The sequence below is a fragment of the Misgurnus anguillicaudatus genome, chromosome 22 (assembly GCF_027580225.2).
Source record: "Misgurnus anguillicaudatus chromosome 22, ASM2758022v2, whole genome shotgun sequence".
Classification (NCBI taxonomy): Eukaryota; Metazoa; Chordata; class Actinopteri; order Cypriniformes; family Cobitidae; genus Misgurnus; species Misgurnus anguillicaudatus.
Window position 1 is genome coordinate 21,458,373 of NC_073358.2, and position 25,083 is coordinate 21,483,455.

The following is a 25,083-nucleotide window of genomic DNA, read 5'->3' on the forward strand; positions in this document are numbered from 1 at the left end:
GTATACTTTTTACTTTTAGAATGTATTGTAACAGGAAGTAATTAACCATCAAAGACACACTGACACAATGTGACAACCAACCCCAAAATGACAATTTAAACATTTTATCTGTGTTCTATTGTGAATTAAATATTATTTTTTGAGATTTGAAAATTATTGCATTCTGTTTTTATTCACATTTCACACATTGTGTTATAATTTTCTTTGATTTGTGGTTGTAAAAATCTCTTTAAAAATGCAACAGGGTTCCAGCACTTAATGCTTGAACCCCTAATAAAATAGACAAATAAGAATTATAAAGTGATTTGCTTACGCACATACACATTTCAATAAATACAATAAAGTATATACAAAAATCAAAGCATAAAGACATTCTTAATAAATTGCATATGAAATACTTGTTTTTTTTACTCTTTTCTATGCATACATAGTCCTCATCCATTATATATTATTTATGATTTGATGTTTCAACATTTTTCTACAAGGTAGAGCAAGGAAAGGCATTAGGGATTATCACAGTTCTTCTTCATAAATTCAAAGATGAATTTATACACTTCATAGGACACACAGGATTTGTAGCGGTCTAGTGATAAAACAGAAATTTTGTCAGATGTTGCCTTTGAAGAACTTGTCAATGGTGTGTTTTGTGTTCAGCAGTTTGGTTTTCTTTGCTGGAGGAAGTGCAGATGATCCTTGTCTGTGGTTAAGACACAAAAATAAATGTAATTCAAAAATCATTCCTAATAATTTGCATATTGTCCTCAATGAAGTACCTTTTGCTTTTTTCTCTAACTTTAGAAGCTGTTCCATGGTCTTGCAGTTGGTCTGAAAATGACAAATAAATAAAATAAAACTATAAAATAATAATATATCATCATAAATCTTTAGAACGTTTCCTTTTAACTCATCATCATTATCTAATGCAGTGGTTCTCAAACTGGGGGGCGGGCCAGAAAAAAGGCCAAAAAAGCCTACTAACCAACAGCACTACTATCATTCAATTTGTTTTCTTTCATTTGAAAGTTTTTGAATGTTTTATGTCATACATTTTCTTTGGGGGGGGGGCATGAAGGGATGCACCTTACACAGACACCGAAAAAGTTTGAGAACCACCGATCTAATGTGATTCCTTTACAATCTGTTATCAAATTTTTGAAAGACCCTAAAAAAACACGGACCTGCTATGCTCCTGTGTGCTGATGCATCTGCCTGATCCAAAGGTGAACGAGATCCTCTGAATTCCAGCAACACTTCCTGGTTGAGACACATATCCACATGCCGGTTAAATAGTGTGAGGTCATCAGTGCTCTGTGGTTGATTGCACACAGGACATGTCAAAGACGGGCCTTTCGAGTCAGCTGACAGTAAAGTGACAACCTCAGCAATGTGTGATTCGTGACAGGTTTCAGAAGTAGATTCACAAAGAGGCGTCTCATTATTAGAAAAACCTGAATGTTTATCATTTACATTTGTCCTGCGGCTAAAAAACGGCTTCTTGAAATCAGAGCTGTCATCGTTGTCCACTATTGGTACAGATATAAAAGATGGCTTTTCTCCTTTGCCATTACAGGACGGTTCCTTATTTGATGATTGTAACAAAGTCCTTCTGCCCGAGTTTGCTACAGGTAGTTTGCTAAAGGGCTCCTTCTGTTTGCCTTGTTCTTCACTGCATTTATCTCGATCCTCATCCATGTCTGTTGATTTATTTTCCATTGCACTTCCATTGAGGCATTCGTCAATATGGCGGTTAAAGTCTACGAGGTTTACGGCCTTCATCTCCCTGTTGCACACAGGGCAGGTGAGACACTGCATTGTTGAGGTGTTATTAAATAATGTCTGCAATGTTGCTTGTTTGTTTATATTTTCTGTTGTGTGTCTCCCCGAGTTTGCATTTTGTGATGTTGTGTCTAATTGTGTGCTTGTTATTGAAAGATCTGCCTGTGTAGCAGCAGCGGCAGCTGTGTCTGCGGTATTGTTTGCTGTTCGATCCTGCTGCTGAAGTCTATTTGACTGTGCTTTTTGAAAAAACGATTGCTGCTGATGTCCTCTGGATTTTAGTATTTGTTCGGGGACAGAAGGTACATTTATCTCTTTATTATGCGGCTTTAGAAGACTTCCACTGGACTTGGCATCACTGCATACTTTAGATTTAAGCACAGATTCAGGACACTGTGTGGAGCCACTTGGATCAGGTCCACCTTTTTGCAGGAATCCCATTATACTCCTCTGAAGAGGCTTTTTATCTTCAATAGTAATAAAGCTGGACACACGAATGCCTGTGGAAAACATAAATAATTTATAAAAAACTGAATTTTGTTGAAATGCCTCACGTTTAAATGTGTACATTACTGATCTTAAAGGTGCAGTGTGTAACTTTCAGAAGGATGTCTTGACAGAAATGTCATATTTGTCATGTGATATTTTCTCTGTAGTTTAATTTGCTGATTCTGTGACGCATCATGTATTTTATGTAGCGCAACTGTGTGTGGGTAATATCAGCCGTTTGAATGTCCATGGATCTACACTTCGAATCTTCACCTAAAGCAGTAGACCATCCGGGAACTTTATGGATACTCATTTAAGCATACTACCATTTGGGTCATACCAATTCTAATTTTAAATTCTATTTATGATGGATAGTATGCAGATTGGGACGCACGAGACGATGACACGGCAGCTACCGTAGCTTCTCTTTGCGTTTCAAAATTTAGGTTGTTTGCAATTCGCAATCTCACTGCTAGATGCCGCTAAAATATTTCACATTGCACCTTTATTGCATGGTGTATGATGTTACGTCAATGTATTGATCATGATAAATACTGCATGTATTTTGCATAAATCTTACTGCTTAAAGGAACACGCCCAGATTTTGGGAATTTAGCTTATTCACCATATCCCCCCGAGTTAGATAAGTCCATACATACCTTTCTCATCTCCGTGCGTGCTGTAACTCTGTCTGACACAGCCCCCGCTAGCTTAGCTTAGCACAAAGACTGGAAGTGAACAGCTTCAGCTAGCATACTGCTCCCAATAAGTGACAAAATAACGGAGTGAGTGAGTGATTTGCTCACAGCACCCGAGAAGCCCTGGTGAGGAGCAGAGAGTTCGGTCAGAGTTGTGCAAATCACTCCGCCCAAGTAGCAGTCTGAGAATATAGTTCCCAGTATGTATACTGTTAAAAGATTGCTGTGTCTCATATGACCTTGTTATTTGTACACAGTGTGACTATACAAATCACAACATATAAATAGGAAAATGTTTGCGTTATTTTGTCACTTATTGGGAGCAGTATGCTAGCTGAAGCTATTTACTTCCAGTCTTTGTGCTAAGCTAAGCTAGCGGGGGCTGTGTTGGACAGAGTTACAGCACTCACGGAGATGAGAAAGGTATGTATGGACTTATCTAACTCTGGGGGATACGGTGAATAAGCTAAATTCACAAAATCTGGGCGTGTTCCTTTAACTATTATACGAGTCAATATTTTGATTACTTTTTCCAACCACATAAATTGTATTAACTACCAATAATATTGTACATAATCATTTAAAGGTGAAATATTGTTCGTAATAATGGCTGGAAGTGAAACACGCCTTATATTCAGGTGTGCACAATCATTATGCAAGTTTTTTTTTTAGAAATGTGATCAAAATATTAACTGGCATAATAATTATGCACACAGGGTATATATTTGTGCTTATATTTACAAAACCCACTGTAACAATTACTCTAAACTATGGGTTCTTCTCATAGTATGAATGATATGATTTTAAAATTAACCAGTGAATGACTGAAACTGGTGGAGGAAAGCAAAATGGTTTTACCCATGAGTCTCAGCCTCAGTGGCTGTGGGCTGACACTGTCAATCTCAACTTTGAGGAGATCTTTAGCAGCAGCAAAGATTTCATCCTCAGTGCAGACAGCATACTGCAATGTGAATGCTCTGGTCTTCACCTCAAATTTGACATTCTTCAACTTTAAAGTAACAGTTTTCCCCTATGGTTTAAAAACATAAATAAAATCAAATAAACATTTTCATATAACACATGTATTATCAACATATTTGAATCTGCATTAACTGTTTGTAAATTATTCAGGAGGTTAGAGGCTTTCTCTCAGTACTGTATGTCACAAGACGTTGTATTTAAGTGTACATCTCGGATCTACTTGTTTACAATTCAATTGTGCTGTATCGTTTTGCTTCAGAGGACACTTAAAGGGACAGTTCACCCAGAAATAAATATTCTGTCATCATTTCCTCACCCTAATGCCGTTGTTTTAATATAATAGTATTCATTCAACTATTATTTATTCAAAGAAAGGCAGTGACATGCATATGGAATGGCATGAGAGTGAGTAAATCTTAATTTTTGGGTGGATTGTGCCTTTAATAATGTTAAACATTACATATTAAATAATAACATTAAATGGATAGTTCACTTTAAAATGAAAATTCTGTCATCATTTACTCATCCTCATGTTGTTCTAAACCTGTATGAATTTAATTATTCTGATGAACACAAAAGAAGATATTTTGAGAAATGATGGTAAACACACAGCAGATAGTGACCATTGACTTCCATAGTAGAAAATCCATAATATTTTTTTATTCCTACTATGGAAGTCTATGGTCACTAAAAAATAAAATATCCATTAAAATATCTTCTTTTGTGTTCATCAGAAAAAAGAAATTCATACAGGTTTAGAACAACATGAGGATGAGTAAATGATGACAGAATTTTCGGTAATGTTCAGTAGTTAACATTAGTTAGCTACATTAGTTAACATGAACTAATAATGAACTGCACTTATACAGCATTTATTAATCTTTGTTAATGTTAATTTCAACAATTACTAATACTTTATTAAAATCTTGTTAACATTAGTTAATGCACTTTGAACTAACATGAACAAACAATTAAAGCTTAAATTTTTATTAACTAACCTTAAAAAAGATGAATAAATAATGTAACAAATGTATTGCTCGTGGTTTGTTCAAGTTAGTTAATACATTAACTAATGAACCTTATTGTAAAGTGTTACCGAATTTTCATTTTAAAGTGAACTATCCATTTAAATAATGTTTTTCTAATATGAAGTGGGGACATACTACTTACTAAGAATATATAGATGTTGCTTAAACCACACAAACACACACATCTGAACACCTTAACACTTATGACCTCTTATGGTAATGATACACTGTATATATATATATATATATATATATATATATATATATATATATATATATAAATAGTCAAAAACAGAAAACCAAATACTGAAGGTATTGACAAAAAATATCTGAGATGAAACAATAGTACATAAAACAGTAAAGAAACAACGATCTTAAAGTTCAGAGTGATATGACAAAATGTTCTCACGACTAGACAAATACAATAGCCCACTTCTAATATAAATCTGTGCTGTACCTTAAGACCCTCCTTCTGTAAGTCCTGGGCTAGATCATGACAGAGCTCCCTGCAAAGAGAATATTGCTCCTCTGCATCACTCATCTCCCCAAACGTCCTAGAGAGGAAAGGGTAAATGTAAAAGACACAATTGAAACGGGGCTATGAAGTGGTATGAAATTAAAAGGAACAATTGTTATAATTTAATAAAATGATACATTACATCTGCAAATCACAGGGAAAACTTATAAATAAAATAGATTAAAAACTCAACATTACCTCTCAGTGCTCATACTTTTTCTTTCAGAATCCCTAAAAAAAAAAAAAAAAAAAAAAAAAAACCCCCATCAAAGTAAAAATAATGTTATGAATGTATTATTAGGAAAAAAAAAACTCTGACACTGTAACATGCTAACAAATGCATAAACATTTCACACCTCTCAATATACGTGGAGCCTAAACCCAGAGATATGTGAAGAAAATGATGCCACGAAGTTTCTGAGAAAAGCAAGGATAATAGCGCCATCTCCTGGCCAAGTTGGGCACAGCTGACAATACCTAAAGCAGCCAACATCTTCTCTGTAACCTTACCAACACCAGATACCTGCCATAAATGACAGTTACATTGATATTATTGTCATTAAAACACATTTTTGATAAGGAGAAGCACAGGGTCAGGCAGACCTTTCTGACAGGAAGATCTTTAATGAAATCCATCACAACTTCTCTCTCAGGAGGAATTCTGTACTGGCCATTCGGCTTGTTCTTGTCACTGCACACCTTTGCGAGCATCATGTTTGGGGCAATGCCTACCAGAGAGAAAAAAGGTCCTAAAAAGTTTTAATTTCTATGAAATGAGTATCAACAAATTATGTAGAACTGCAAAAATGACACAACTGTTGTTTGAACTCAACCCCCAACTACATATGATTGGTTAAGCCAATGCTGCAGTCCCAGGGTTACTGTGATGCTCAGACTAACGTGACTCTGTAAAAATATAAAGTCGTTTTTATGTGATTTACTGTTTTCTACCAAAAATTATTCTGCATCATGTAAAGACTCTTTAAACGTATAGGGACGGTTTCCCGGACATGGTGTATCCTATTCCCAGTCTAAAATGCATGCTTGATCTGCCTTTATTTAAAAACATCTTGCACTGACATATCTTAATATATGTCAGTGCCATTGTTTTGTCTCAAGATGCACATCAGTAATGTTTTTTGTATGGTATATGTTGTAAAAACTACTTAAATGTCCTAATATAAGTAACTAAGGCTTAGTCCTGGATTAATCTAAACACTGCCCCATAACCTTAAAGTTAATATTAATTGAGGTCATGTCAAAGATTGAAATCAATGTGAAATCAGTGACTGAAATGTAAATTTTGATGCTCCTAATCTGATAATCAGATTATGAGACTTTAGCCTGGATTTTATCAGACATGGTCACAAACTGCAATTCTCCGACAGTGCCACAGAACCACCAAGTTTAGACGTGTTGAGGGAATTACCTTACAAAAATGACACGCAAAAGTTAAATGTCAAAACAAAACAACACCATAAGCAATATCCACTCCCTCACCCGCGCTAGCTGTTAAAGATGTTTTGTGCTCGATACGAAAGCGCATCTCCCTCACAGCCTCCTCTGCACTCGTCCCAAACACCACTGCTTTCCCATTGGCCTCAGTCAGAAAAGGGGAGGAGCTTGGACTGTCTTCAAACAGCACTGGGGACAGTCCATCTTTCTCTGACTCAACTGCAGGCACGTCTGAATTATTTTCTTTTCTCAGAACAAAAGACATAAATTAATATAATGGCACCTGTAATCTTTCACTAGGTTAAAAGCACCCTGCGAACTCTAACAAAATCAAAAGCACAACTGGGCAGTTAAAAACACAATCACCACTCAGAAATGCACCTTTCTTGGCATCACCCATGTAATGTGTTCTCATGGACTCAGGCCAGTGCTCGCGCTGCTCCAGGTGTTCAGTAATGTCCAAGTAAGCCTCATCCAGACTCACAGGCATAAAATGAGGATCGTAGTCGGAAAATATCTCCCGTACCTTTAAGAAAAACACAGATATTTCAAAACCACAAAAAGCCAAATAAATCAGTTGAATGATAAATCAGACTTACCTGTGCGCTCACTGCTCGGTATTTGTCAAAGTTGGTGGGCATAATGATAAGGTTTGGGCAGAGTTTCTTAGCGATAAAACCTGGCATGGCAGCACGAACACCAAATCTCCTAGCGTGGTAATTGGAGGTAGACTGACAAAAATATATATATTTTTAATAACATTACACTGTGGACATAATAAACACATTGTAAGAGATTTACCATAGATTCTCACCAGCATACTCATGGATCCCACCGCCATTGGTTTGTCTTTTAGCTCTGGGCAGTCCCTCATTTCTACAGCAGCATAGAAGGCATCCATGTCTACGTGAACTATCACACGGCCCAGTTCTCGACCCCTCTCCAGTTCAGATTTCAGCTTGTCTACCTATAGTGTAAAACTCCTTGCTTAGGTTTTAAAAAGACTACTAACACAACTGATGATGAGCAAGTGTACAAAACACATTTTATAAATTACAAACACAAATACAGATGATTACCTCTGCTTGTGCTTGCTTCATCTGTTCTTTGGTGATTTTGGCTTTTTGCTCCATCATCTTTTCAATGCGCTGATTCACCTGACGGTCTTTCTTTAGCTCATTCTCATAAAATCTTGATCCCTGCAATTAAAGGTGCAGTGTGTAATTTTTAGAAGGATCTCTTGACATAAATGAAAAATATTATACAAAACTATATGATCAGGGTTGTATAAAGACCTTTCATAATGCACCGTTATGTTTTTATTACCTTAGAATGAGATGTTTTTTATCTACATACACCAAGGCTCCCCTTACATGGAAGTCGCCATTTTGTGCCTCCATGTTTCTACAGAAGCCCTTAACGGACAAACTTTTTTTACTAAGTTGTCTCCGATGATGACATGTTTGTCCGGTTTAGGTTAACATAGCTCCTCTATGCATTTCAAAAGCGAGGGTTGAGCATTGGACTGAGTCGTTGGTTCCAATGCGCAACCTCGCCACTAGATGCCGCAAAAATTTACACACTGCACCTTTAATAAAAAAACAAAAATACTACTAGAGCTGGGCAGTATATTGGGTTTTGATAATATATTAGTATTTTTCCCAAGCAGGATACAGTATGAGACAATACAGTGAGTCTAGTAGTGGTGGTCGTTTTCGAAGCACTGCTTCATGAGGCTTCGAAACATTTACAAATCTTTTGTTTCGAATCAGTGGTTGGAGCGTGTTTCAAACTGGCCCAAGTCAGGTGATTTTAGCTTCATTACGTCATAACTGTTTCGTCATAAACGTTTCCGATGGCTCACCACTAAATGACCAGTGTCTAATATGTTAGGTGAACTCGGGTCAGTTTTATTATGCAAGTTTTATAAAACATTTATCCTTCTGACTAATAACATTACCATTTTGTCTACTTTTTGTTTATAGATAGATTTAATGACAAAAATGTGCATAATTAAAAGTGTAGTTAGGTTTAATGATTTGTTTGACATTAATAAAACTGAAAACAGATAATACACTTTTAACTGTGTCTTAATTAAGTTAAATAATTTTTAAAAAATATTTTAATAAAAATCTTGCTATTATTTTGTAAAAAAAAGTGTAAAATGTTTGGACATATCTGCTTTTACACTATTTTGACCAGCAGGGGTTGCCAGCGTGTGTGGTGTTCAGAACTGCTTCGAAAAACTGAATCAATTTTCGAAGCAATTGGTTCAAGTGATTCGAAGCTTCAAAAGGCTTCGTTTCTCCCATCACTAGAGCCTTATTTCGGTATAGTCTAATATGACACTCCTTCTTTGCAACAGAAGAAGCTTTGCCGGAAATGTACACGGAGGTCAGATAAGCTTAGCTTTCCAACTTTGAATGTTGTTCAGCAATAAAACATTTTAACAAGAGGAAACGTTTATTTTCGTCCTATGCTGTTTTAACACATGTGGTTGTGACATCTCACACGAGGCTTTTGACATGTAAACGAGTATTTAACGTTACAGCAATATTTACAGTAACTTTACCGCGCACTTCATTCCAAAATTACCGAGATATGTTGGGTCTGGGGGGGGGGTCAATATCGCTGAGCATCAATATACTGTAAGTATACATTGTAAGTATAATCTCTTCTTCAGCAAACCTTGGAAGCCTCCATAATGATCTTGTTGATCTTATCTCTGTCCAGTCCCTCCATACCAGCCTTGTTATCGTTGAGAGCGATGCTGGAGAGAAGACCCCCAGATCCACTGCTCCCGGCAGACTGTTGCTCCATCTTCTGCTTCACTTAATCCTGCTTAACTTTAAACCTGTACTGTATATTCACTTAATTTACCCAGCCAACGTATTTGGCTTGTTTAATTTAGTACAAAGCTACATAGGGCTGAAACTACCATGCTAAAGTCCAAAACTTCTACGATAAAGTGATGACAACTTGTCTGCGCTGTTTAGACAATTATTAACAACTAAACTAAACGCATTGTGCATCGGATTATTTGTCTGTTTTACAAACACATCGCGACAGACTTCGATTTATGCATAAGGCAAAGAAAAATGAAATCTCTCCAGTTGTTATGATCGCTGCCATTTTTGAACGTCTTATTCTTGAAGAATAACAAACGTACACGAATGTCTCTATCGCCCCCTGTTGTTCCAAGTAGGTTACATTTTTGCAAACTCTAGGTACTTATAAAGTTATAATATTATAATTTTTATTATAACACGTTGAAAGAAAATAGAATTAAATATAATATAAATATAATAAAACATTTATTAGTTATTATTCCTAAACTTTTGGATGCAAGCTGAGTTGACATTATCTAAACCTCCAGCCACACTGCGGCGCTATTACGTAACCATCACGTGATTTTAAGTTTCACTTTCGCTAGTGGGCAGAACGTGTGGCCATTCTCAATCCGAAGACTGCAGCCTCCGGAGGTCGCATTTTAGGCTGCATACGTCATCAAGAATGTATTATTTCAAAATATTAACGAATATGAAGTTTATTCTTATTCTTAGTTAATCGTAAATTGTTGTAATATGCGTATGGCTTGCACATGTAATGCTCAGTTAACTTAAATAAACGAGGTTTGATGACGTATGCAGCCTGCATATGCGACTTCCGCAGGCTGCAACCTTTGGATTGAGAAACGGCCTGAGAGACGGAAGTGGGAAGGCTAGACTCAACATTATCATAACTGTAACATGTATATTAAATTAGTCTTGTATTGATTATCGGTCTCGTACTAGGTTTACCTTGATAGTGATCAATTAGCATACTCGTGTTTATCTGATCATGTATTTTTAATTGTTATTGTGCAAGTCTTCATTACGATATTTTCACTTCCCATTTAACTTGGACCGTGTTACCGTTAGAGGAATGTATTTGTGATTTCCAGCAAGGGGAGATACGCATTTCCTCAGAAACATTAAATGCTGAAAGATATGGATTCAAAATAATCGAAATGATCTGCCGCATATACGCACTGGCGCATTTCATATTGATGATCAATGTCGGTAAGTGACGAGTTTACGACGTTTTAAAGTATTGTGTAAAGCTCAGTGGCCTTCCTGTCCACAACACAGTTCACGTTTTTATCTGTTTTATTTCAGCCGGGACGCTGGACGTACAGCCGCCACGGGATGTCAAGATAACGTTAGTAGGATCACGACTACAATGGAAGTCTTCCGACGACAAAAGTGTCTTGTATTATGTACAGTATAAAAACAACTCGTAAGTATATTAACAGTCCTCGTATGCTACAACTTTTCATTGCATCATACTGTATGTCATTTACACAGCCACATAGTTTCCACCTAAATAAGACGTGGCCTGAAAATACCATGATTTTATGTACTAGTCAAAAAAGTCATAAAAGACTATAGCTGGGTTTTCAGTCACAGCCAGGGTCACATTTATGCAGTTGGCAGATGATCCAAAGCAACATACAGTACATTCAAGGGTATACATTTTTTTCTATCAGTATGTGTGTTTCTGGGATTTGAACCCTGCTTTGAGCTGCAAAGCGAACTACAACAAGAACACTTATTACCATCCTACTAGTGTTAAACTTACCATTATCATTTTTCTGTAACTTAAATTTTAGCGATCCAGCAGATGAATGGCACAATGTTTCAAGCTATAATGGAACATCATTAAGAACATTTGAAATTACTAATGAATTTTATGGAGGAATATTTCGAGTGCGTGCAGAGAAAGACAGCCACACATCAGAATGGCAGATTTCTAAACCGGTCCTGTGTATGAATCGTAAGACATGGATTATGTACTTTTATTTACTCTAATTTTTAAAAAAATAGTTGCACACACATTTTCTTATATGGTTTTGTTTATTCTTTTTTTACAGTTAATATCTGCATTCCTATGATGACTGTGAATGTAAAACCAGGAATTATTGTCCTACATATGTCACATATGGACCAGAGCTTGAAGAAAGAACGTGGAGATCATGTTGCCTTTAATGCATCATTCTGGAAAGTAGTCAATGGACGGCACTCGGAGGTCACTCACTCTTGCATCTTTCATAAAATTGTGTAAACTTATTCATTTGTTGTTTCTTTAAAAGCACCAGTTTAAAGCTGACGAGTTTTTTTTCATACAGGTGGAGTTTAGAGTTACACTTGACAAGACTCTAAGCTTTCATGATCTGGAATCAGGGCAGAAGTACTGTTTTCAGGTCCAGTATTCATTGTATAATAAGCCCTATGGAAATACCAGCGAACAGCAATGTGTAAACATACCAGAAAGCCGTAAGTCTTATTCACCGACATGTTTATTATAAGAACACAAACTGCACATGTTGGACTTTTCAGTTTTTCTAGATGGCCGTTGTTCTGTATTTTAGTTTCAATTCAGCTTTTGTTGTAAATAAACTAAACCATACCTCTTCTGCATAAACTGAAATAAATCTAATGCTACCATGAATTAATTTTCTAAGTGCATTAATGAAGTTCTCTAAAATTAAAACGCCTTTTTTTTCTTTATGTAGCAGAGGAGGCAGAGAAGCGCGTTGTGCTCACAACCATCATAACTACAGTATTAGTTTTGACCATTTGTGGTTGTTGCATTTTTGCACTTTTCAAGAACCACAAAAAGTTTAAACAGATTCTTAAACCCCCTGTGAATATTCCCTTACACTTTCGAGAGGTACGTACCACTTTTTACCATTATTATACAATGCAGAAGTTTAGTGACTGAATGTGGTAAACTGCATTCTGAATAACTTTTATGTCCATCCGTTACATTTGATAAATATTGTTTAGTTGTTAACAGTGTTGGGGTAACGCATTACAAGTAACGTGCATTACGTAAAATTATTACTTTTCTTAAGTAACAAATAAAGTAACGCATTACTTCTTAAATGTACACATTCATTTTTGAGTAATGCAAGTTACTTTTTTTGTTTAATTAATTTGATTTAAAAATTGAATTAAACTGAACGTAGTCACATTATGTACTCTATGCGTACACGCCTGTGTGAGAACAGTTTAAGTCAGAAACTGAGATGGCAGGTCAGAACTCAACATTTTTGTGATGAAATATGCAATTTCTGAATGCAGAACTTTTCAGTCATAAAAATCACTTGCAAGGCCTGAAAGAGATCAAGCCTCAGAAAAGAAAAAGTAACTAAAAAGTAACGTAAGCATTACTTTCCATGAAAAGTAACTAAGTAACGCAACGTACTTAGTTACTTTTTTTGTGAGTAACTTAATATTGCAATGCATTACTTTTAAAAGTAACTTTCCCCAACACTGGTTGTTAATGCATGTTGTTGAATTTGTCAGTGCCATGCCTTGCAATGGTTCGGTACTGAGTATTATTTTTCTCTCCCTTCCTGCAGTTCTTGAATCAGGAGTTTCCTCAGCGGCCGTTTCCAAGTCCCAGCACTGAAAGTTTACCGTCATGTGATGTAATCACATTAATAGAGAATGGCAATATAGAGGAGATTGGACAAGAGATAAGATCTTAATTCTGGTTTTTACATTAAGATTATGATCGTTTTCATATGCACATTCTTACACATCACAGATTCAACTTTGCCCTTGATAGGTGGTTTTTTAATGCTGTCATGAATCTCAAAAGATTTAGCTTGCTTTTTTGAGCATTGGGTTCACATTTCTTTAATTAGATTTAACTTTTGGTTTGCAACGTTCAGTGTTTAAGGTTATAGTATTGTAACACTAAATACAAAAATCAGCATTTAGTATGCTTAATGATAAGTATGTCTGTAACCAGTATGCAAAAAACAAAAACAAACAGTAAGTGAAACATTCGGATGGTCTACTTCCTCTGCCGAGATTTCTCAGTCAGTGCGTTCCAAACGGGATTAATCCACCTGCAAAGGGCACTTTGGATTGAGAACAGTCAGTCGCTCCAAACTAATGTGCTTAGGACTGGTCACTTTAAAGAGCTCTATAAAGGACAGACACTTAGCTCCCATGATTGTTTGCACAGGTTGTGTGTGAGGACGCTGCTTCTTACATCTTTTATCTTTTTAAAGCTCTCATTTTAGGGGGGTAAACCCTTGGGGCAAAGAAGGGAAAGCAGGGATAATGCATAGGATGCACACTTAGGCAGATTCTTTCAGGTGTAAGTGATATAGGTACCAAGCAATGTATTATTTGTAGTTAAATTGTACTTGTTTAACAACACTTGAGTAGAATATTTTCTTAGCTGTTGTTAGTAGCATAGTAGTTGGTTAGGGGTTAGCTCAAGTAAATTCTTGCAAAATGCAAGATAACAAAACCAAGATAGCAAAATGTTTGTTTTTGTTTGGCACTAAAAGCTGATTTGTATAAGCAATTGCATTTTCTTTTAAATTCATATACAGTTGATGTTATATTTGCTGATAACACCTCTTCTGATAATGTCCTTAACTTTATATTTTTTAATCTTTTAACGGTTTTATAGTAACTTTTGGTTGCAATCATTTCAAAATCTTTTGGAGCATTTCTTTAATTCTGTTCCAGCAGACAAGTTTGATGTACATACTGATGAATCCCACAATTAGGTGGTGTTGCTTTTTAAAAGCATGAGTTGTATATAGGTTTTTATTTACAAAAAAAATGCTATAATATATTTGTAGATTTTAAGGAAACATGCCAAGTTCACTTAGTATCTGTTTCTATGTAAAACAAAGCTGTAGCCATTTATTCCCTTTTTGAAATAATGCGCCTTCCGTGTCGGAATGTCTGTTTTTGTTTGCTTTGTGATTCTGCCCACTGGCAATTTACCCAATAGTGTATTTTGACAGCTCGGTTGCAAGTTATCACGGTGGCCCATAAATAATTTTTGTAATTTGTAGACAACAAAAAACATTGCAAATATAAAAACGAGCAGATAAACTTTTGCTTTCCATCGTCTGTTGGGCTTCTGTATGTGTCTGGAAACCCGAGAAAGGGGCTGGGGAAAACGTCTCCAATATTTTGAATTTAGACTGTAATACCAAATTTTACAGCTAGAGGTCAATGTTACGCAGCTTCTTTAAAGGAACACGCTGACTTTTTGGGACTAATAGCTTATCCATCGTATCCCCCAGAGTTAGATCGATGAAAAGGGTGGACTTAAGTGCGTGACTTAACTCTGTCTGACGCACCCACCGCTAGCCTAGCTTAGCACAAAGACTGGAAGTAAATAGCTCCAGCTAGAATACTGCTCTCAATAAGTGACAAAAATAATGGCAACAGTTTCCTGTTTATATGTTGTGATTTTTATAATGATAGTGTGTACAAATAACAAGGTCATATGAGCCATCTTTTAACTGTATGGGAATTATATTCTCAGAAGTTGAAGCACTGCTTGACATGTTTGTAATAATGCTTTTTTGTGATAGTGGACAGATACTGTTTTATAGGCGATACCAAATAGTGATTGTGAGATCAAATTTATTTGTTTCATTCACTTAAAAATGACTGTGATGTTAAAATATATGCTGTTTGATTGACTTTCATATTGTATAATCAGTGACGCATTACTGCTGTGCCAATATGTGAATGTTCTTTGTTTAGATTTGAAAGTCTTTTGCAATAAAGGTCATTAGTATTAGACATAATACTGTATAAATGTAAACCCTGTCCGGGAAACCGCCCCATAGTATTATTCTTTTGTTTTGATTAATAGAGATTTGCAAGTGTGACTTAGATAATTAAAAATATTTTTTTCTTTGAAATTTTAATCAAAACAGAAGACAAACTGAATTTTTTTGTCAACCACAAGAACGTGCAACCATTCTGAGAAAGTAGCAGCCTATGTGCTATTCTGCTGTTTGAATTTCTCACAGTACATAATCATACGTTGATAATGAAAATTTAATCTGACCATCAGCTTCAAAGACAATGTCCAATTTAGACTGGACTGATCCTCTTCACCCTGGATTTCTCCACATAACATTTTATCGCCGCATGAGGGGGAACCAAAGAATGTGCCAAGAGCATACAATGTATTAGATGTCTTTCAAGGTGAAAGGATGCAGACTTTATTCCCCTTTGTTGTTCCTCTAGAAGTCTTTGTTTCCATACCTGTATTTAAAGAATGTTATTAAAAAGCCTCCATGCAGACCCACAGAAAGGATAAAGGGAGGTTTGATTATTTTGTGACAGAGAGATGTTTGTACAGCTGATGTTTGGCTTGTATTTCTGTCCTGGAAGACATTCTGCATAATCTTCCTGTGGTTGGCTGTTTGTAAAACAAATAAATACTTAAGGTCATATAGGAGACAATGAGATGTTTAATTTAATTACACAGAGACAGAAGTTATAATCACAATTAGTTCACATTTTAAACTAATATGTTGTCTTGATAAAAAGTCAAATATATCTAATTTTTTTTAATATATACTGTTAATTTCTAAACACTCTAAAACCACCATGGTTTGACAATAAGAGACTAATAGAATATTACACTAATAAAGCGGAGTGGTGAAAAGACACACGCCTTTAGTTTGAGAGACCCGGGGTCGAATCCTCTGTGACACACCATTGTGTCCCTGAGCAAGACACTTAACCACTAGTTGCTCCAGAGGCGTGCGACCTCTGACATATATAGCAGTTGTAAGTTGCTTTAGATAAAAGCGTCAGCTAAATGAATAAATGTAAAGCATAAGCTGTGCAAAGCAGACCATCTCTATTGTAGTTACATTTGAGTTCTTCAGCAGGGTACAATAAAACCATTCATATGTACAAAGGTTGATCTCTCAAGAAAGTGAGTAGAAAGTAAAGAATTTTAAAGTCCTTATGCGAAACATTTAAGGGAATGGTTTAAGTTTTGTGATCATTTGTGCGCCGACAAAGTTTTCAGAATAATTTAAAATCGAGCAATAGTGTCACAATGACTCAGTTTACAGGTCATTTTGCCTTATTGTCCCAACTGTATTTTTACCACAATGCATATCTTTTAAAACTTTTGGGTCTTTTTTAGTTTTCTGTTTGTAAGAATTCCTTACACTCTTAAAATGAATGTGTTCAAATAACACATCTAATGTGTTGTCCTTTTTATTTATTTGAACTCAAAATCAACACAAAATGACACACAATGTGTTAAATAGGATAACACAAAACAATGGGTTAAAATGAACACATCCTTTCTCAGAGTGTACTATGACACATTCTGGTCATGCACCGCACCTGCACAGCTGCGCAAGTTTAATGCATGGCAAGGTACTCTGGAATTAAAGCATGATCATATACTAGGTACACATTACTACTATCATTTTCTTGTCATAAATACTGTAGATAAGAAGCTTATAGCAAGCTTATGTTTGCTATCTATGAACTTTCAAACTCGAGAATGTCATTCATTGATTTATCTGATATACCAGATTTAAATTGCATTTTGTTAAAGAAATCTGGTTTGAGTCTTTGTATGTAAAATAAATAGATGAACAACAGGTTGTTGCGAGTCTCCTGCACTATAAAAAAAAATGCAGCACGAAATTAAAATTCAATTCAAACTACTATTTTAAGTTTTGACTTAAAAAAGTTGACAACTTAAAGGAACAGTATGTAACAAATGTATATCAATTAATCATAAAATGGCTCTGATATGTCACTAGACATTTAGAAATTATTTTCATTCCAAATACTTATATCACTGACAACAGTGGTCTGGCCAAGATATTGTCATTTAAAAAGTGGAGTTGCAGCCCTCAACTGATGTTTATGTTGTCATGTTGTGTGTTGGCCACCAGTGGGGTGATTGCAATACCAGTTTTAGCCACAATTTTTGTTATTGCAATACCAGTTTTGGCCACAATCCTACATACTGTTCCTTTAAAAATTAAAGTTTAAATTGTTTAACTTATTTTTTTAAGTTAAAGTAACATAAAAATATATGTTGATTAGACAAAAATGCTGCACATTTCTTACAGTGTGTGCTTTGTTTTAGTTCATCCATGGTCTCTCGGCAAATACTCAAACACACTCATTTCACCAGAAACGTACACACTGATGGTGACCACTAGAGGGATAATTAAATACAATTTTGAATTGAATTTAATATATTTATAGTCCCATACCTGGGACTTTTGTCTTGGACAGCATGACATGGCCAGTACACAACATCTGTTACAACACAGCATTGAATGCATTATTTTTTGAATAAATACTCAACACATACATGGTTTTTACTTAACAGTGACTAATGTGTAATTTGCTTGTGGAATTAAGAAAACAAATAAATGGAGAAAGTCTAATAGATCTGAGTCTGACTGATTCATAAGAAATATCTAAACAATCATGTTTAGGCCATTTTGACTCAAAACCTATGGCATGATGCGGTTTATTTGATTATTAATGTGTTAAGTTTTAGATACACAACCATACGACTGCTGAAATAGCCTCCTTTTCATACAGACCAATGTTCAGTACGCTTACAAAACAAATGTGGCCTTGTTGCAGAACACTTTAAGTTTAAGAGGTTAAGTACATTTCCCTCTGACAAAAGTCACTTATTTATTTTGTAAAAACACCTGCTATTAACCTGACTTTTAATAAATCAATTGGTGTTAGAAATAGCTCATATGAAAAGCTAAAACCCTCCCAAATGATGTTTAATGCACAGAAATAAATTAGTTTCACTAAAATATTTTTTATAATTTAATCAAGACAGAGAAGTCAAATTTTGGCAAAACAAAAGTTTTGTCGACTATACAGAAATTGAACAAATTTACTGCAAATACAAAAATATTTCAGCAAATAAAGTAGTGGTGCTGTGAGATCCAAATTTAATATCTTGTATAACTTCCATGAGCCTGAAGGACTGCATCCATGCTGTTTGGCAAGGATTCATACAATGTATAGATGAAGTCATCAGGAATAGCAAAGAAAGCAGTCTTGTATGCCTCTCAGAGTTCATCAATATTCTTTGGTTTCATCTTCCATGCTTCCTCTTTCATCCTACCCCACATCTGCTCAATGATGTTCATGTCTGGTGACTGGGCTGGCCAATCCTGGAGCATCTTGATCTTCTTCACCTTGAGGAACTTTGATGAGGAGATAGAAGTATGCGATGGAGCACGGTCCTGCTGCAGAATTTGGCCTCTTTTATGGTTGGGAATATAAGAGGCAGCTAAGATTTCTTGGTATTTTAATTTAGACTATTGATGTTGCCTTCGACCCTGCAGATCTCTTGCACACAACCATACTGGATGTAACCAGACCATGATTTTTCCGCCACCAAACTTTACTGTTTTCTGAGCAAATCTCGGATCCATGCGGGCTCCAGTAGGTCTCCTGCAATATTTGAGGCGACTGTGGTGTAATTCAACAGAAGATTCATCTGATAAATCCACCTTCTGCTTTTCCAACATCTATCCTTTTAGCAGGCTGTGGGCCTTGGCAAATGCCACATGGTTTTTTAATTGTCTTTTGTTTAGTGCTGGCTTCTGGGCACTGATTCAACCATGGAGGCCATTTCGAGACAAAATCTGACAAATTGTTCCGGTTGACACAGGGACTTCAGGTGACCAGGTCTCGTGGAGCTCAGCTGCAATGGAAAATGGGCTGACCTTGGATTTTCAAGTCAACAAACTGTCCCCTCGGGCAGTTGTCTTGTGGGGTCTGCCTGACATGGGCTTGTCAAAAACGTCTCCAGAATCTTCAAATCTTTTTTTATCCTCTGTACTTGATGCTGAGACACATTGAAGGTGTCTGCCACATCAGCAGTGGATCTGGTCTTCAGCCTCTTGATAATCAAAACTTTAGTCTCAGAGTGAATCTTAGGCATGTTTGCAGGTGTAAAGTTGCAGTTGATGTGAAGGTCTAGTGTACTGGGGTTCTTTTAATACACACCTGAGACCTAATTGATCCATTATTAGTCACAGATGAAGACAAGGCGACAAGACTTATGTCTTTGCAAAAATTGACTCAATGGGCTTTACCAAGCTGTGAATATTAGAATACTTTTTGACAGTTTAATTTTGTACTGAAACTAGGGCTGTCAATAGATTAAAAAAATTAATCTAGATTAATCGCATGATTTCATGAGTTAACTGCGATTAATCGCAAATTAATCGCACATTTTTATCCATTCTAAATTTACCCTAATTTAACACTTTTCAGGTTTTTAATATTCTAATCATATATACATATATAGATGCTTTATGCAAATGTATGTTAACAACAGCCTGTTTACATTTTAACAGAATCACCAGCCATTGTTTTGTATATGAATTTTCCTTTCAGAAGATTTTTCTTTCTCCATTTTTGTTTGCTGCTGCATCATTTGTGACCTGTGCAGGCAAGTTGAGTCGGAATTAGCAAATTTAAAAAAAATAGTTGTTCATATTTTGACATTCTCTATTAAAACATAGAACAATGCATGATTTGTTGAAATATAACAAAATATGACAGAACTACACGTGTTTGAAGTTGAAAGAGTCAAATTACCACAAAAATTTCCACATCCATACATTATATTACCACATCAATACCTTCAAATCACTGGTAAAACTAATAGATTTAGCACACACAAAGCAAAAACATCATCAATGTATGTTCAACTTTTTTTCCTTTTGTTTGATTGACATTGAGACAGACTGCTTAAAATCTAAGTGATCTAATATAATGTTACACATCAGATATTTTTACCCAACAGTTAACCAAACATTTACTTAAAACATAACAGATTATAGATCCTAACTGCGTGAATTCTTATTAAAAAAGATATTTGTAAAACTGTAATTTTTTTTATATGTCTATATATCCTTGTCGCGCACTCGCGCGTCTGTGTGCACGCGCTTCAGATATCAGTCAGTCAGCGTGAGGGGAGTCTTGTCGCTCTTAATAACTCTTTAACATTAATCAGGTACCGAACTTTATCTCTCTTAATGACTCTTTTAACATCAAGCAAGTCCTGCAGTCTATTTTCTAAGTCATGCATAAAAGCGAAACCAAAATGAATTGAGACGCATTTTTGTATTAGATTAAGCATTAGGAGGACGGTAACGTTACACCTCTCAGACGTATAAATAAAGATCATATCAGATGTCCAACGAGCATTTAGAGCATTGGATTTGGTAGACCATTTGCTTAATGTTCTTATTTCTATGAAAACCTTTTACTCATTTAGAGAGAGTCACATTTGTCTGCGTCTCTGTTCATTCAACTATGGGCTGGACCAAGGGTCAAACAGAAATTGCTCGTTGCGTTAATCTCCGTTAAAAAAATTAGTGTCGTTAAAATGAATTTGCGTTAACGCGTTATTAACGCGTTAATTTTGACAGCCCTAACTGAAACATTATTACAAAAGCTGTTGGGATTAAAATGAGCCATTTTTTAAAAACAAATCTTGATTAGAAATATATTTCAGCTGCACTTCAGGTAAATTTGTACACAAGCGACAAGACTTTTGTCAGGGAGTGTATGGGCACATCAGTGAAGTTAAGGGTGATTCTCACGAAAACTTGGTTTTAAAAATGTCAAGCATGAAAATGTAAAAATTGCTTAAATTTACTTTTTTTCCCACCAGACATTGAAAAACAAAGTCTGGAGTAAATGGGAACATTAATTTAAAAACTTTTATCATTTAACACTTTTTGTAACATAATTTAAAAAATTTGTCCTAAAAAAATCTCATTACCGCAACAGTCAGAAAACATCAACACTGACATATTTTCAAAATGACATAACAAACCTGAAAGAACATAATTTGGAGATTATGCACATGCATTTAAAATCAAAGTATTATGCTTCTATTAATTAAATTAACATTTAATAAGCATCTGTTGCGGTAATGATAATCAAAATGTCGTGTAAGCATTCTGACAAGACAATATTTCAAATTAACTGTAAAAAAATGATCTTACCTGGTAGCCATCTTGAAGTAACTGGTCCATGTGCTTGGTCACTCAAAATCAAACGTTATTAAAATTCTGTATGTGTGCTTAAACTGTTCTCAAAAAGTGTTGCGGAGGATGAGAACATCAGGCATGGACACATCATTTTCCTAATTTTTCTTCATTATTATTATACATAAATATTCAGTAAATATTTTTTCTGTCATCTAAAGTAGTCTAGTAAAACATCTATTTATTTTTTTTCGTAATATTTTTGTGTTCATTTGATTAAATTACAACATAACGCATGTTCAAACACAGCCGGACACATTGCGGTAATGAGAATTTCAGCAGAAAATGAGATAAAATTTCCAATTATAAATTCTTATGTTGAAATCACACATTGTGCAAGGTAGAACACAGTATTGTGTTAATTCTGATGCTTTTTAATGTTACTATATTACACATTTTAAAGCTAAAATCATTAGTGCCGTGGTGTTTCAATCGTTTCGTGAGAATTTGAGTACAATAAATCATGGACATTGTGTTTGCCAAATCTGGTCTCTTGATCGTCCCTAAAATAACAGAATCATCTAATGGTGGTAGATAATTTTCCTACCTAGCCCCCAAGCTGTGGAAGGACCTTCCCAGTAATGTCCGGGATTCAATTGATCCGTTTTAGTCTCATCTATTTAACTACGAAATGACACCTAATTTAGCTCCTATACGTACTTAAGCCTGCAATAGCTTGCTTGACCGGGAACCGAGCACAAACACATCCATTATACTATATGACTGTTTACAGTGTTTACAACCTGGGGAATGACCTCAAGAGAGTGGTTTACACCAGACATCCTACCCATTTGTCGGAGTTAAAGGGATTTTAAAATTCCTTCTAAACGATGTGCAGGTCTGATTCAGAACTACTGAAAGTGCTTGCTTGAAGTAATTGCTGCCAAAGGAGGTTCAACAAGCAACTAAATCCAAGGGTGAATGTTTAATGGGTGTTTTCAAAAAAGACAAGAAACTAGAATTATTTGTGTGTTGTCAGCTTATGCACATTGTGTTTGTCTATTGTTGTGACCTAGGTGAGGATCACATTTTATGGCAGATCACTTTAGGAAACCAGTTTATTCCTTTATATACGTTAAAAGTACCTTGTTTTCGGTTTCCTCACCACTGATCCATCTGAGGCCCATCCTCATGCTCCCAAACTGATGACTTCCCAGTGACATCTGACAATTTCACATGCAGCAATGTTAAAGTCTACATAAGGAATAAATGACAACGGACTATTGAATTATTTGAAAATAATGCACACCCCCAACACAAAGTGGTCCCCCGCTGGTTACACCAGTTACAACACAATAATTCAAAGGACCTGAGTCTATTATTCCACATATACCACGATTACCACAGACATTGCTCTGGTGGTTATTTTGAAGAAAAAGAGTTTTCAAATTTTACTATGTTCTTAACTCTACTTAGACGGATTAATACATACCTACCTTTTTTCAATGCATGCACAGTGCGTTGTGAATGTGTTAGCATTTAGCCTAGCCCTATTCATTCCTTAGGATCCAAACAGGGATGAATGTATAACTTGTGTCATTGGAGATTTTGGGATCACAAGAAATGTAAAATCATGAAAGCGCAAATATGGGCTCTTTAAATAATAAGAAGATCAGATAAGGTAGGGCTGTCCAAACTCTGTCCTGGAGGGCTGGTGTCTTGCAGAGTTTAGCTGAAACTTCACTCAGCACACCTGGCTGAAAGTTCTAGTCTGCCTAGTGAGACCTTGATTAGCTGGATCAGGTGTTTTTGATTGGGGGTTGGAGCAAAACTCTGCAGAGACAATGGCCCTCCAGGAGATAATGTAAGTAGGTATTTTACTTTTCACTACTTTAACCGCTCATCAAAGTTCCCATAATTGTTCAAGAGTGTGCTATGCTGTGTTTTCATAAACTGATGAAAGCGTTCTGATTTAGACTGATTACATAAACAAAAGAACTAAAAGTGTATAAAAAAACATAATTTAACTGTAATGAATTCTTTGTGCGTGCGTGTGTGTGTGTACCTGGTAATTATCACGTTGTGGGGACCAATTTTCCCCACAAATATAGGAATATCAGTAAATTTGTGACCTCGTGGGGACATTTTGAGGTCCCCATGAGGAAACTAAATCAAACAGAATGATGTTTGTTGAAAATCTAAGGTAGCAGAAAGTTTTCTGTGATGTTGCTGGGGTTAGGGTTTGGGGAAGAGAATAGAATACGGTATAAAATGAGAATAATAGTTTGTACGGTATAAAATGCATTAAGTCCCCACAAAACATGGATACCAGAATGTGTGTGCATGTGCATGCATTTGGGGTCATAAAAGCAATTTTAAATTTGTAACTTATTTTCCTGTCACATTATTTAAAAAGTTTTGTATCAAAACTTAGACTTGTGCTCTCTTAGTCTCTTAGTATGTCATTGCATTTGCAATACACTCTAAAAACAAACGGTGCTATATAGCACCAAAAGTGGTTCTTTGCTCGTAATCATAGAAGAACCATTTTTAGTGCCATATAGCACCGGTGAAGCACCGGTGAAGCACCTGTGTAGAACCATATAGTGCTATGTAGAACCAAATGTGGTGCTATAGTGGTGCTATATGGCACCTATATGGTTCTACACAGGTGCTTCACCGGTGCTATATGGCACCAAAAACGGCTCTTCTATGATTACGATTCAAATCAACAGTTTTGGTGCTATATAGCACCGTTTGTTTTTTTAGAGTGTAGTTGTATATTTACTGTAGTATTTTTGGGGAACAGCTGTACACTGTACACATGAACAACAACAAACAATACTTTTTATGTGTTTTTGATGAATAAAGGATTTTTTCTTTTCAACAAAGTATAATAAAATAAACTACATTTTTATCATTTTTTAATTATTTCTTTTGAGTGTTTGAATGGACTTACTACCACTGACATGAATTACCCTGAAATATGTTTTTTTTTTGCTATTTTATTGTATGTGAATGTTTTTTTTAGGTTTGTGGTTAGATGAAAATCAATAAAAAACGACAATTTAAATTAACAACATTTAAACCCATTTATAGGCCTTATGGGCCAGTTTCCCAGACAGGGCTTATCCTTGACTGAAATGGATGTTTGAGCTACCTTCATTTAAAAACACCTTCATTTAAAAACATATATCAATGCAATTGTTTTGCCTCAAGATGCACACAAGCATTGTTTTTTATTATTTATATATTTATTATTAATCTAAACCCTGTCCGGGAAACCCCATA

The 25,083-nt window shown here is 35.5% G+C and overlaps 2 protein-coding genes across 3 annotated transcripts; one reads left to right on the forward strand and one right to left on the reverse strand.

Moving 5' to 3' along the window:
* Window positions 1-87: 87 nt before the first annotated feature.
* polk (polymerase (DNA directed) kappa) lies at window positions 88-10,109 on the reverse strand. Its single transcript, XM_073860221.1, has 14 exons — window positions 9,633-10,109; window positions 8,024-8,143; window positions 7,759-7,911; window positions 7,544-7,675; window positions 7,326-7,470; window positions 6,990-7,187; window positions 6,093-6,217; window positions 5,846-6,012; window positions 5,688-5,720; window positions 5,430-5,526; window positions 3,822-3,993; window positions 1,179-2,276; window positions 774-825; window positions 88-697 (listed from the first exon to the last, which is right to left on the reverse strand). The coding sequence occupies exons 1-14, from the start codon at window positions 9,762-9,764 to the stop codon at window positions 607-609; spliced, it is 2,715 nt and encodes a 904-aa protein (XP_073716322.1). The 5' UTR covers window positions 9,765-10,109; the 3' UTR covers window positions 88-606.
* A 506-nt stretch (window positions 10,110-10,615) lies between these two features.
* Window positions 10,616-16,218, forward strand: ifngr2 (interferon gamma receptor 2). Of its 2 annotated transcripts, none has more exons than XM_055200138.2 (7): window positions 10,616-11,005; window positions 11,102-11,222; window positions 11,596-11,759; window positions 11,857-12,011; window positions 12,112-12,259; window positions 12,502-12,656; window positions 13,351-16,218. In XM_055200138.2, exons 1-7 carry the CDS (start codon window positions 10,954-10,956, stop codon window positions 13,477-13,479), a joined length of 924 nt encoding a protein of 307 aa, XP_055056113.2. In that variant the 5' UTR covers window positions 10,616-10,953; the 3' UTR covers window positions 13,480-16,218. The 2 variants fall into 2 exon arrangements, with proteins under 2 accessions (XP_055056113.2, XP_055056112.2); XM_055200137.2 differs by having other exon boundaries at window positions 10,617-11,005; window positions 12,499-12,656.
* The last annotated feature ends 8,865 nt before the right edge of the window (window positions 16,219-25,083 follow it).